The 12521-nt window shown below is 42.9% G+C and overlaps 1 protein-coding gene across 3 annotated transcripts in view; it reads left to right on the top strand.

Moving 5' to 3' along the window:
• The window catches only part of RBM20 (RNA binding motif protein 20), a 67400-nt gene extending 61004 nt beyond the window's left edge, over positions 1 to 6396 (top strand). For all 3 annotated transcript variants that reach the window (XM_027692132.1, XM_027692133.1, XM_027692131.1), the window contains one exon: positions 2288 to 6396. In XM_027692132.1, coding sequence (XP_027547933.1) covers positions 2288 to 2398 — 111 coding nt within the window. In that variant the 3' untranslated portion in view covers positions 2399 to 6396. The remainder of the gene's footprint in view (positions 1 to 2287) is intronic.
• Positions 6397 to 12521: the final 6125 nt, after the last annotated feature.

Raw genomic sequence — 12521 nt, 5'->3', positions numbered from 1 at the left:
ATATCTCAGCCAACTTTTGCCTGCTGAAGTGGAAACTTAGCAAATTTTAAATAATTGTTCTGTGTTACTAGAACCCTTTTAGTTGCAATAATGCTCACTTATGCACTCTGCAAGAAATGTCAGTCTTCTCCTGTGATGATGCAAGTTAATGAATGTATCCACCAATATAGGAACTCAGAACTATGACTGTATGTGAAGCTATGGGAGTGCTGCTGCAGACTGTGTTTCTCTTCTCTTGCCTTCATCCAAATACCACCTTCCAGTGACAACAACAGTGTTACAAATGCTGTCAGGGCTTTGAGTCTTTTATAGCTGATTTGCTACTTCTTGTCTTTCATGTGATCTCCTTTAGCCACATGTAAAATGTATGTTCAGTGTTTGGATTTGAATGCAAAACTAAACAGCTGGTTTGCCAGTTTTCTTCTGAAAGTCTTTTTCATATGATGACAATTTTGTCTTGAAGTAAAATAGTCAGCTTCATCTGAGTATAGTGTCCTTTGAAGAATAGCAATTGCTGACAAAAAAATCAAATGTTTCTTTGTCAGCCTTGCAGACTTTTTGCAATTTTCAGTTCTCTTCAGCTTAATAAATGATTTTCCCAGTCAGTGTTTATATTCATAGATCCACTGTGTTTTCCATGTACAAAAAAATCCATTATTTGGCCATCACTACCACAAAAAGCTGTCAGATTCATCTGCTGGAAGCTACCTTGGCAACTCAGTGCAGCATTTTATCCTGTTTTCCAAAACTTGTATTTCAATGAAAAAAAAGGCACAATTTTTTCTTGATTGCCATTTTGCTACAAATTAATCTGAATCTGTGAACTTCAAAACTGGTGTTTGTGGTACTCATGATAGATAAACGTGGTGTATAAAACTCACTCTTATTTTGGTTGGTAATCATTAAAAACCAAAAATGCATGGGTTATCTAATCCAATGACAAGCGTTAGTGATTTATTACAGTTCATGGTGTACAGAACATGTCTTCCCGCCTTTATGGACCCTATATCTCTGCATAATATTGTAATATTTACTCTGGCTTTCTGCCACATGGAATTTTGCACCCAGAGATCAAGAATGAGGGTTGTGTAATTTCCACAGCCAAACCTCTATATTCTGAATAACAAGGGCGCAGTTGTCACTTTGTCACGGATATGTCCATTCATTAACAGCACTGAGACTATTTCAGATGTACCTCTTACATTCAAAACTTGTATTTACGTGACAGAATCTGGCAGTCCTAACACAGCTCTTAGTGTTTTTACATCCATTTTACATTTCATCTCTTCCCCATGAATGCCAAAAAGCAAACTGTAGTCTGGGGGAATCCTACAAGTAGATAAAATTTTGCAGTGATGTGGGATGGTCTTTTCAAAACAAATCAGAATGGATAATTAGCTAGAAAAGGGAGTTTTATGATCCTAATAATGTGCAGGTCAGTTATTCTTGCATGTCATAAATGTGTAAGTCATTAATAAGAATATCTCTGCATGATTATGTGGGAATTTCCCATGTGTCTCTACACTAGCTGCTGCTGAAGAAGCTTCTTTCCATCCATTTCTATGTCTGCTGACCATGAATAAATACTTTGAGCACCATTTTCAGACCCACACCCATTCATCGTCCATTTTGTGTGCAGCTCTGCCAACTAAGAGCACTGCCAAAAGGCTGAAAGCCTCACTGGCCATGTCTGGTTTTTTAAATCTCACTGAGTACTTAAAGCAGTGAAAGGCTTTATCTTCAAGAAACACAATAAATGTAAATACTCCAGCCAAGCTGCTAAATTGTGTTAGTTATTACTACACAGTGTGATTATTCCCTTAAAACAAAATGTTCTTGTATGAAAGGTGTATCTCTGAACTGGACACACTGAAAATGTAATATATATGCTTTAAATGCTGTTTTCTGACATAGTAGTACTTTCCTAGCATAATTCAGTTGACTCAATGGAGTTTGTTCCTGCCCTATAGCACATGGGAGTAGAGAATAGGTAAGGTCAAGTTACACAGTTAGACTGATGGGAAGCAGAGGCCCTCCTAGTTCTGTCCCTACTTCCCCTTGTGGCACAGAGTAAACCACTGAATTTCTGAGGCTCTGAGTGTATTCAAGTAGTTTGCCTGACACAGCCATATTTCCTGGCTTGAGCTTTCACCAAAGTGGGGCTTCTGTGTGCTTTCTTCCCTTTTGACATACTGGAAGAGTGAGAGCTCTGAAAAGGCATAAAGAATTCCATGTTGAATATTTTCAGTTTTGGTAACAATGCTTTGGTTTTTTTATGTGATTGCAGAAGTATCTATCCCAGCTTGCAGAAGAGAGCCTGAAAATGAAGGAAGAAGGCAGCCATCTGCCTCAGGACGACACTGGCATTGTTCCTCACTTTGCAAAGAAAAAACTATGATGCAGATGAACTGGAAGAGCTATAATGAGTGAATGCTGATATTTTATTTTTTTTTAATTTCTATGATATAACTGTCAATTTGCACTGTACAGAGGAGGGGAAATAAAGAGCATGTTTCCATGCATCTATGCCCAGAGTGCCATTAAAAACCAAAATGCCTGAAACTGTTTCCCACGGTGAAGCAATGCTGGCATATCTGTAAGAAGTGGAGCAATTCTTTCTCACACTCTGCGTGCTGGGAGTGGTTTCCTAGATTAAATCAGAATTCTCAGGGATTCTTAAAGTTTTAATTCTGATGTAACACATCAGGTCAGGCGGAGTACTTAGAAGCACTCAGCATCCTCCAGTGGACGCTGGAAGGAAAGGAGATGTGACTATAAATAGGCTTTAATGTTGCTTAAAATATCTTCAGCCATTTCACTCATTGCCCCAGTGAGAAGTAGGATTTGCATAGGACATTTAAAGCCATTGTGCTAAAACTAGTCAGTAGAAGGCATAATGTAAACCCCATCAGCATCCACCTCCATGTCTTAGAGCTTGGTGAAATGATAAAATGTTTGTGTTGTTAAGCACTGACTGTACAATGCGGGTATTGTGAACACTGAGGGAGCCACAGTCTGTCCCAGGGACCTCGTAGCCTGAACCCAGCACAGCAAAAGCAGTTTGAATGCACATGCTGACAGCCAGCCTGCTCTGGTTTCAGCATTTTCCGTAGTGTGGTCAGGATGTTCTCCAGGTACCACTGTGTTTGAAACTCTTGTTTTTGATAATTCTAAAGGGTGCCAACTTTGAGTCTTACAGACTTGAAACTCTCACGAGAGGCTTTTTAAAGTGCCACATGTTTGGACCATGTCTCTTTTAGACATTTTACTCAAGATCCTTGCTTTTGGGGTCTTTTTGTTTTCTTTAAAGCTTGCTTTTCCTCAGCTTGGCAACACTGAATTTTCCTGATTTTCATGGAAAGATGCCAGAATTTTAATATTGTTTTTGTATTTTATTTCCCTGAATTTTTTAAGGTGAATACAACAACTGATGGCTCACGGAGTGCTGCACTGAGAACACAGGATGCACCAGCAGCTCTGGCATTATTATGAGCTATTGTTTCTGCACAGTTGTTGCTTAGTATTTTGCAAAGTCCCTTTGAAATGCACTGTACAAGTTTCTGGTTCATTTCAATAGGGCTTTGTGTACTAAAGTGAATACTCATGCAAACCATTGCCAGAATTGATCCCAGAGTTTATAAAATGTCCCATGCAATCTGGGCAGATGGAGATTTGCAGGCGCATTTCCATTCTCTGCCTGACTCTAATATTCATCACGGTATGTTCTGTAAAAATTGCTGGTGCTGGATGTCCTGTTTAGATGTTGTGCAGAGGAAACAGATTCTATCCCTCTCTAATCATTCTATCCCTAAGAATGACATGGATGTTGCAACATATTGCAAAGTGGCTAAATTGCCAAAACTGCTTTCACCAAAGTATTTGTGCCCTTATATCTTGTGCCATGCTTGTTCTCTGAGGTACCCTGTAGCCAGGCAGTGTGTCTCAGAGGTGCCTGGTGTTGTTGCCTGAAGCCCTGCTCCATTTCATGGCCTGTGCTTTCCACTCGTTTTTACCAGAGGTAGGTTCAGATTTCATATTTGGAATTCCTGCTTCTTGCAAGTTGAGGGATTCTTTGCATCCCAGATTCGGACAGGGCCAATCCAAAAGACAAGGGGAAATGAAAAACATTACAGCCTAAATCCTCCTTTGTCCAAGCTCAAAGTATGTGAAGACTTTGGTCCGTCTGTCATTTAAAACAACCTACATTTTTTGTTGTTTTCCCCCATGGGGAAAAAAAAAAACCAACAAACCAAAACCAAACCAATATTGCAAACCAGGTATTTTTCCTTCAAGGGTTGGGTTTTTCTTTGACTGTTTATTTTTCACATTGCAGTGAAACTTGAGCACAGGGCTGTTAGGACAAGAGCTTGTATTGCAGGCTGTAAGATGATGAAAATGGCAGTAAAGATTGTGCAATTGTCTTCTAAAGTGCAGCTCTCATGTATCATCTGAATATGAAGTTCCCTTCATACCCTTCAGCACAAACTGAGCACAGGGGAAGGAAATCACTACAAATGCAAGCATAAAATCTTTGAAGCTAACCCTGCTATCAAACTGGGGCTCTCACCGGCCTAATGGGAGCTTGTTAGACCATGTGGTTAAGCTTAATTGGACGTGAGACATAGCTGACTGTATATCAAAGTCATATGCCTCCAGCAACTTTATCCCCAGGTAACCTCAAATGAGAAAAGTATCACTGTTATTATTCTTTATTTGTATTGCAGTAGAAGCTACAGGTCCACTGCCTTTATTATAGGCAAGGCACAAATCCACAACAAAGACTTTCCCAGGCCAAAGAGCTTTAAATCACACTTTCTGAAAACAGACAACAGGTGGATACAGGCAGGCAGGGAAAGCAGCAGGTAACCATGAGATTTTGACTGGCAGCAGAAGAATAATTGAAATGAGTGTTTACCCGGGGGCTTATTTTTGGATTTATGAGAGATGATTCAAACTACTTTTCCCCTTCTTTAGTTCTGAACCAGGTTTATTCCCATTATTCACAGCTTTCATTTAACCTCCTTTTTTTTCCTGGACAGTTGCATTGGAAGTGCAAAATCCCATCTTGATATAGTGGGTCTTAGAAACCTTTCCTATCCTTAGGGTTAGGGTTAGTGTTAGGGGTCACTTCAGTTTTGGTCTCCATCTGGGGCTCCAAAAGCTGGAGTCTTGACCAAGCTCACCAGGAACTGTCCAGTCTCCAGATCCCCTGCTGGGGTCACGGGTACAGGCCCTTGCTTGTCACTGAGGAAGGAGGAAGCTCTAGATGGCATCTATGCCCTGTGCAGTTTCCTCTTCTGGAGGTAGATGACTCAGATGAGTGATGCAGAAGCAGAGCCCAGTCCTGAAGACGTGATCAGACCCAGATATTTGTAGAAATAGATTGGACACCCTGTCCCTTTGAGTTCTGTCCTAACACAACAGCAATCTTTAAAATCCTGGGAATGGCCAAACAGGCAATTCTTCTCTCTGAGAAGGTCCTTTCTCCCCCTAAACCTCAGCATTTGAAAGCAGTTAAAAGCAATCCCAAATCTCAACGAGCTCCTAGTGATCCCCATGTTCAGTTTTCAGCCCTATGCACTTTGAGAACTCGGAGATAATCTCCTTCCCTCTCCAACAGGCCATCATGCAATGCTGACAGGCACTCAACTCCTCAACTTGTCTCTACTACCTATTTTGCTGAGGAAGAAGGCTGCTGTAGGCAGCCCCTTACCTTCCTCAGCTTGTGTAAAAATGTGTTGTTTCTTTTGGTTTATTATATTTAAAATCTTGACTTTTTTTAGTTGGCATAATTCATCATCACTATAATCCACGCTGTTTATTTATATATCTATATATCTATATATATATAGCACAAAGAAGGCTCAGGTCTAGCCAAACAAATATTGATATTTAAAAAGGAGCTTCCTTAATATATACAAACCATTTCAACACATCTCAACCAAAGATTGCACTTTTTTAATAGGGACTCTGTTTTTCAACTTTGTGAAATCTGTATTGATCTCAAATAGTCTTTAATGTCAATCTGCAACTTACTTTCTTTGAAGTAAAAATTGAAAGAATTTAACATTTGCCCCATAAGATTAGACAAAGTTTCATATTGGCTTTAACACTAAATTAGTGTTAGGCTGGTTATATTCAGGGTTTTTTCTATTCTCTAAGGATTAAGGCTGTGATTTGTTGAATTATACTTGAACTGGACCAGATGTACTATTTATTGAGCTTATATAATCTTGTTAATTTAAGTTTTGGCTTGTAAACAGTTGGAATTTGTTAGTACTTGTTTAATTATGTAGGAACTGTCACCAGTATTAACTGATCTGTGTAACTGATTGCAAAGTGTTTCAATTTGTGTTTCTTAAAAAGAAAGATTTTAATAAAGAGAATAATAAAGCATATACATTGGTGGGCAGTTGTCCCAGCAAAAACTTCTAGCTTCCCAAGGGATCTATTAAAAATCGCAAATTAATTAAAGATAGTTTAAGGGCTAAGAAGGAAGCAGGGGGACAAAAGGTTTGCTTTTAAATATAATTTCTACAAGTTGTGGTTCTTAGCAGGCAGTTCCCACTGTACACATTGAGAGTGATTGCCATCATCTGGTGCTGAAGTTGAAGTGAACACATCTCAGTGATTCACTCTGTAATTATTATTAATTGTTATTACCCACTCCTGTCCCTCTAGATATGTCCTCACTTCCCTTTTTCTCTTAATTTGTGACTGAACTGGGCAAGCTGTCTGTCCCCACTGGCTTTTCTCTGTTTCCATCCAGGTTATCTTCTCAGCTTTCTGAAAGCGTCATATAAAATCTTCCCCAGCCAGGCACTTTCTCCATCTCATCTCAACCTGAGTCCCCTGTTTGCCCAATTACTCTGTTTCCCCTGTGCTCTCCCTCTGCCTTTGCTGGTTTTTGTTCTTTTCAGCAGACCGTCCTCCCTGGTGTGCCCCCAGCTGTACAGGGACCGTTCCCGCTCTCTGGCCTTCTCTCTGGCTCACCTCCATTGCCACTATCCAGAGCTCCTGGGAGGAAATAAAGCTCAGTCAGTGTGATGTAAAGACACACTTGTACTAAATATTTAAAGAATGTAGTAAGGACAAAAGCTGAGGGGAGTCTTTACCACCAAATTTGCTGAATTCATTCAGTGGAAAATACTGGGAGGAAAACTGAGACAAGGCAAGGTCCAGTCCTTGTGAAGGCAGGGCATGGGGCACTATCAAAGCACAAACTACACCTCCCACCACCCACTGAGGGAGGGAAATGGATCCATCTGCCCCACTGAAAAGCTAAGGAAATCAAAGGGCAAAAGGCAAAAAGGCTGGCACTTGGGTTTTCTGGCTCCCCAGTTCATTAAATCAGTGTCTCTTGTTTTGCAGGTGAGGTTGTGCTTAAAATACATGTAATGTATTTTAAGCACAAACAGCTTCGGTTCTTCTGTCCTGGATATGTTGAAACCTTCTTTTATGTGATACCGTCTCATTGGATCTATGAATCTCTCACTCTAGAAATCAGGCAAATTGACATCATATATCCATAACAAAAAAATTAAGTTGAAACCGTGGTGTTCAAACATAATGTTTCAAGTCCAGATTTTGTCACACTTCATTTTCTTGCCGGAAAGGGCAACTCAGGTCTGAAAAACTTCACAGGTGAACACCAGCCCACACCCAAACACGAGCCTGGCCTTTTGACACAAGGCTGTTACTGACCTCAGTGGGACAGCCAGGCTTTAACCCAGCTGTCCTGCCTGACCCACAGAGCAGACCAGGTCAAGGCTGTCTGAAAACAGAAGCCCTCCCTGGGAAGCTGACTGGAGGAGGGCAGGGGTGTGCAAGGAGCTGAGGATGATGCTCCCTGCTTTGGATCAGGCTGATATGTGTGTCGGCTGGTGGACACTGCCCTGGCACATCAGCCGTGCTGATCAGGAGTTCCCTGCAGCACATGCTGGCCCTGTGTGAAGCAGCCTCCCTCTGCCTGCTTTCCAGCACCAAGGCAGCCTGGGACTGTGCTGTGTTTGTGCAGGTGGCAGCAAGGGCAGCCCCAGAGAACAGGTTTGCCTCTGCTTCCTTTTCTACATCTGACTCTGCCAATCTCTGCTTATCTGTGTCAATAGGTTGGGCTCTCCTCGTGTGCTTGGCTCACCTGATGCAATGTTGCAGCATGAAACGATGACAGCATGTGGTATGTATTCGTGAAGGAAAAGTTCTCCCGGTTGTGCACAAGATGGAAACCAGGGATTCTTCCTAAAACATCTTAGTAGAACATCTTGGATGAAACAAAGTGTCTCCTTTTCCCTCACACAAAAGAGATACCCATAAGGATCAGCATTAAATGGCATGAAGCTGTGTCAGGAGGTTTAGGTTTGACACTAGGAAAAGGTTCTTCACCCAGAGGGTGGTTGGGCACTGGAACAGGCTTCCTAGGGCAGTGGTCACAGCAGCAAGCCAGAGTTCAAGAAGCATTTGGACAACAGCACATGGTGTGAATTTTGGGGTTGTCCTGCACAGGACTCGAGGTTCCTTGTGGGTTCCTTCCAAATCAGGATATCCTATGATATGATATGATATGAAGTGATTCTCATTGCAGGGCCCGAGGTGGCTTTAGTGACCTGGTGGCCAGGAATCCTCTCCAACTCCCCTGCCATGTCTCACCCCCCTTTTGCTTGCTTTAGTGGAGCTACGGTGCATTACAGCACTGTACTAGCCTGACATATTCACAGCACCACAGAAATATGACTTCCCAGATGCTGAAGTGAAAGAAGCAGAGGTAGTTTCCGCTTCTTCCTTCCCAGCTGTCCCCTTTTACTGCAAACACGAGGGTCAGTGGGGCCCTGATGGGTGTCACAGGGGATTGGGAGCAAACAGGGGAGTGGTGGGGCCATCAGGATCCTTCTTCCACACTGTGAGAATGGTTTTCTTAAAGCTCATCTGCACACAATTGCATCAGCCTACTGCAAGGTGAGTTTTCTAATCAGATACCCAAGGTGATTAAAGCCAGCAGCTCTCTCAGTTCACATCAGGCCTATTCTGGTTAAAGCATCATTCAGGAGCAGTGTTCAGCTACCTAATGTAACTTCCTTTAAACTCAAATAGGACTGTATGTCAATTGTTAATTAACTGGGTCAGAGCTGAATGAGTGGACATGTCTGAAAGCTTTTTGTGAATTAGAAGGCTGCATAAGGCAGGCTGAATCCAGCCTATTTAATGTTTAAATAATTGCTGGGCAGAGTTTTGGCCACTATTTCTCAAGGTAAGACAGTGAGTATCAGCAGCACAGCCCTGGGTCCGGAAGCAGCTTTTTCAGCCTATGCCTTAGAAACAAAGCTTCTTCTTTAAAAGGTGTCCTCCCCTTGTTCCTGAGCCTTGTTTGAGAACATGTATATTAGTTCCACCTTCCTTAAACACTGTCTTGGTGTCTTTAGAGAACACAGGAAGTCTGTTTTGTTTGTGGGTTTCTTCTCTGGCAGGGCTGTTTTTGCATTGCAGCTGGTTTATCTTTGGCAGATAGCAACGTGTTCTTGGCAGCAAACTTTCACCTTGAGCTCAGGGGGTGTAGCCACACTGTGTTTTGCACACCTATGGCGGGGAACTAGGAAAAATTTGCCTGTTTCTGTCGCTGCTGAGATGTAAAAACCAGTTTCACAGCAGTGCTATTAGTGTTTTGTAGAGGCCCTGGCTCCCAAGACTTGAGCACACCGGAGGGCTGCATGTGTGCGTGTGTGGGCATGAGCAAGACACTTGCTGTCCTGCTTGGACTTCAGCATTCAGCAGCTGGCAATTGGACGTACTTCATCAGGAATACAATCACAAATAACATTGTTTTGGTGTGTGCCCCAGTAGAGCTTCTAACCTCCTTATCTACCTGCTCACTATTTCTGCCCATAACACTGTCCGTAGGTAGGTGCTGTGATGATGAGCTTGCTGAGCCACTCCCTGCACTGAGACGTTCACAGGGACTGGCGTTGATGTTCCCCGAGGTGCCCTTGCCACCAAGTGCAGGGTCTCTGGAAAGAAGTCAGACCTTAAATAGGTGTTCTTGCAGCAGAGTAAAAAGAAAGAACACTGAGACCAGCAGGAAGAGCAGCCCAGGTCTGTCCTGATGCTAATGGAGATCAGCACCACTCCAGCTGAGCTATTCCAGGGCTTATTTCCATCTGATTGCGATTGGGAAAGATTAACTGAGGTAGGCAAGATATGCTAGATATTAGTCTTCCAAGATATCAGTAAGGCTTCCAGGATACTGTAAATGATCCTAGAAGCCTTCTCCTTCCTTTTCTCTCACAAATTAGCCTTTGGGAGGGGTGGGGGACCCCTGAGGGTGGGGCACAAAGGGGTATTTTAGTGAGTCAGAGTAGGGATTTGCCATTGGACATGCCCCTCCTGTGCTGGGCACAGAAGGCAGCCCGGCTGCCACAGGGGCACAGAGACCTGGCAGTGCCTTGTGTGACTGATGCCAGGCTGTGTATGAAACGGACCCAAGAGACCTGAAATAAATGGGTTGGGCTGTGTTCTTGGGTATTTCCCGCCACCAAACTGATGTCCCTCTGACTGCATGTTCACAGGCTGTGTGTTACATGCTCCTCTGCTTTTCTCTTCCTGCAAAGGCAGATGCTGATTCACAAGCTACTGCTGTTGTTCAGCCAAAACCCCCATTCAAAACCCCTTCTGTGGGGTCTGATCTCAAAACCAGCAGTGAGAATCTCTGAATCGAAGGCTACTTGAGCCTTAAGGTAAGATAAAACAACATCAGATGTAAGCAGTGCCTAGCAGTGTGAGAAAACACTGTGTTCTGCCAGCCCAGTGAAAAGAGAAAAAAAACCTGAAGTGAAAGAACCCATCAGAACCACAGTTTGGATATGTTCCCCCCAGGAGCTGCTCCATCTCTCTGCACTCAGGGCATGTTCACACCACGGCAAGGAATGGCATGAACTCACTTTCATTAATCACTTCTTGTCAGCCAAGCAAAGTGGGAAGTAAATTCTGTTTGCTGAAACCACCATGCAGGTGGTCTAAGCGAGTGGATGTCAGCTCAGCAGGAGCAGGGAGGGGTGTGCACCAGGGGTTACTGTGGGTCAGCTGGTGTCTTGATTGCTTGTGATTGTGTGAACTAGCCTGAAGATGCAGACAATATAAAGCAGAGTGATGCTTATGAGGTTTTTGAATCTCATATCTGCTCTTACTTGGTCCTGGAGGTTTTCGGCAAAGATCACCCACTGAAACAAAGAAGAATCACTTTTCTGAAACATAAAGGACCAAGTCATGTATTCAACCTCTTTCAATGCTTCTATGATCTTGCAGAGCCTTTGAATTCCTCTTTACCTACAAGAGGTTTACTACAGTGCAAAATGAGTTCCTGGAACAAAAAGATGCTCCTTTTCAAGGGGATATGGGTTGTTGAGGCTTCAGGTAATGCTTTGAGGTGAGTTGTCATATGTTGCTAAAATAATTTTTTCCCACCACTTTCCTCATGTCAGCATTTCTAGAGCTCCAGTGCATTGTGGCTGCTGTTGTTATGTAAGAATTTATGAATGACTGAAAAGTTCAAAGGCATATTGGCAACCCCAAGTCCCAAAAAACTAGGAGTCATCCCAAGCCCTACCCCGTTTCCCAAGACAAAGTTGTTTGCCAACTATTTCTTTTCTTAACTTTTTTTTTTATTAGCCCACAAACTTTAGGAACTCTTTATTCACCTCCCAGGTTTTTTGAGCTTTTAGATTGCACTAGTTTCATGGTTTCAAATCTTTCATCCACAAAACCTTGAGGGCTAGGGACATACTTTGTTTATAAATGAAAGCTGAAATTCCCTTGTTTCAAGGAGCTGGGATTTTTAGGATATAATACCCAAAGCATAAAAGTTGTGATAAAATCACAGGAGTTGCCAGCAGTGCACAGAAAAGAGACATTGGATTGCAGTGAGCTGCAGGCATCACTGGCTACTGTCATTTTAGTGAGTCAAATAAAAATAACATTGTGGTTAAACATGAGCTCTACAGGCCTAACTAAAGAAGATAACCTCATCTCTTTCTAGCTGCAGTGCTTCACAAAAGCATTGCCTTTGTAATCCTCTGGATTAATGTTCACACTCAAGCACTCTGCCCCAGAAGCCTCTGCACCCCTGGCAGAGTGTGTTTAAAAGGATAAAGCCTCTCTGGGATGCAGAGGAGGCTGGTGCCAGCCAGGCACCTCCTGGGACACGTGGCTGTGGCTGCTTCCAAACCAGGAGCATTTCAGCCCAAGTAATCCTTCTTTCTTCCCTCTCATTCCTCTTGACTGTTGCTTTTATTTCAGTGTCGTGCCGCCTTTCACGTAGCCCCCTTCAGCCTGAATTGGATCCCTATTGTCTGTGTTGTCAACACAGCTGTTTAAATCCCTTCCCCCAAATACCCCAGCTTTCCAGAAAGCTCCTGCCTGCAAGGCCCAGGCGCTGTTCTGAGTTTGCAGCTTTCTGTCAGGTCCTGGGCTGAACTCAGATTCCTGTTTGGACCAGCATGAAGTCAAAACGGAAACCAACTCAGGAAAACCCTCCA

This window comes from Neopelma chrysocephalum, unplaced genomic scaffold, assembly GCF_003984885.1.
Source record: "Neopelma chrysocephalum unplaced genomic scaffold, ASM398488v2 Primary Assembly neopelma1_85, whole genome shotgun sequence".
NCBI lineage: Eukaryota > Metazoa > Chordata > Aves > Passeriformes > Pipridae > Neopelma > Neopelma chrysocephalum.
This window is presented reverse-complemented; position numbering and strand designations above follow the sequence as displayed.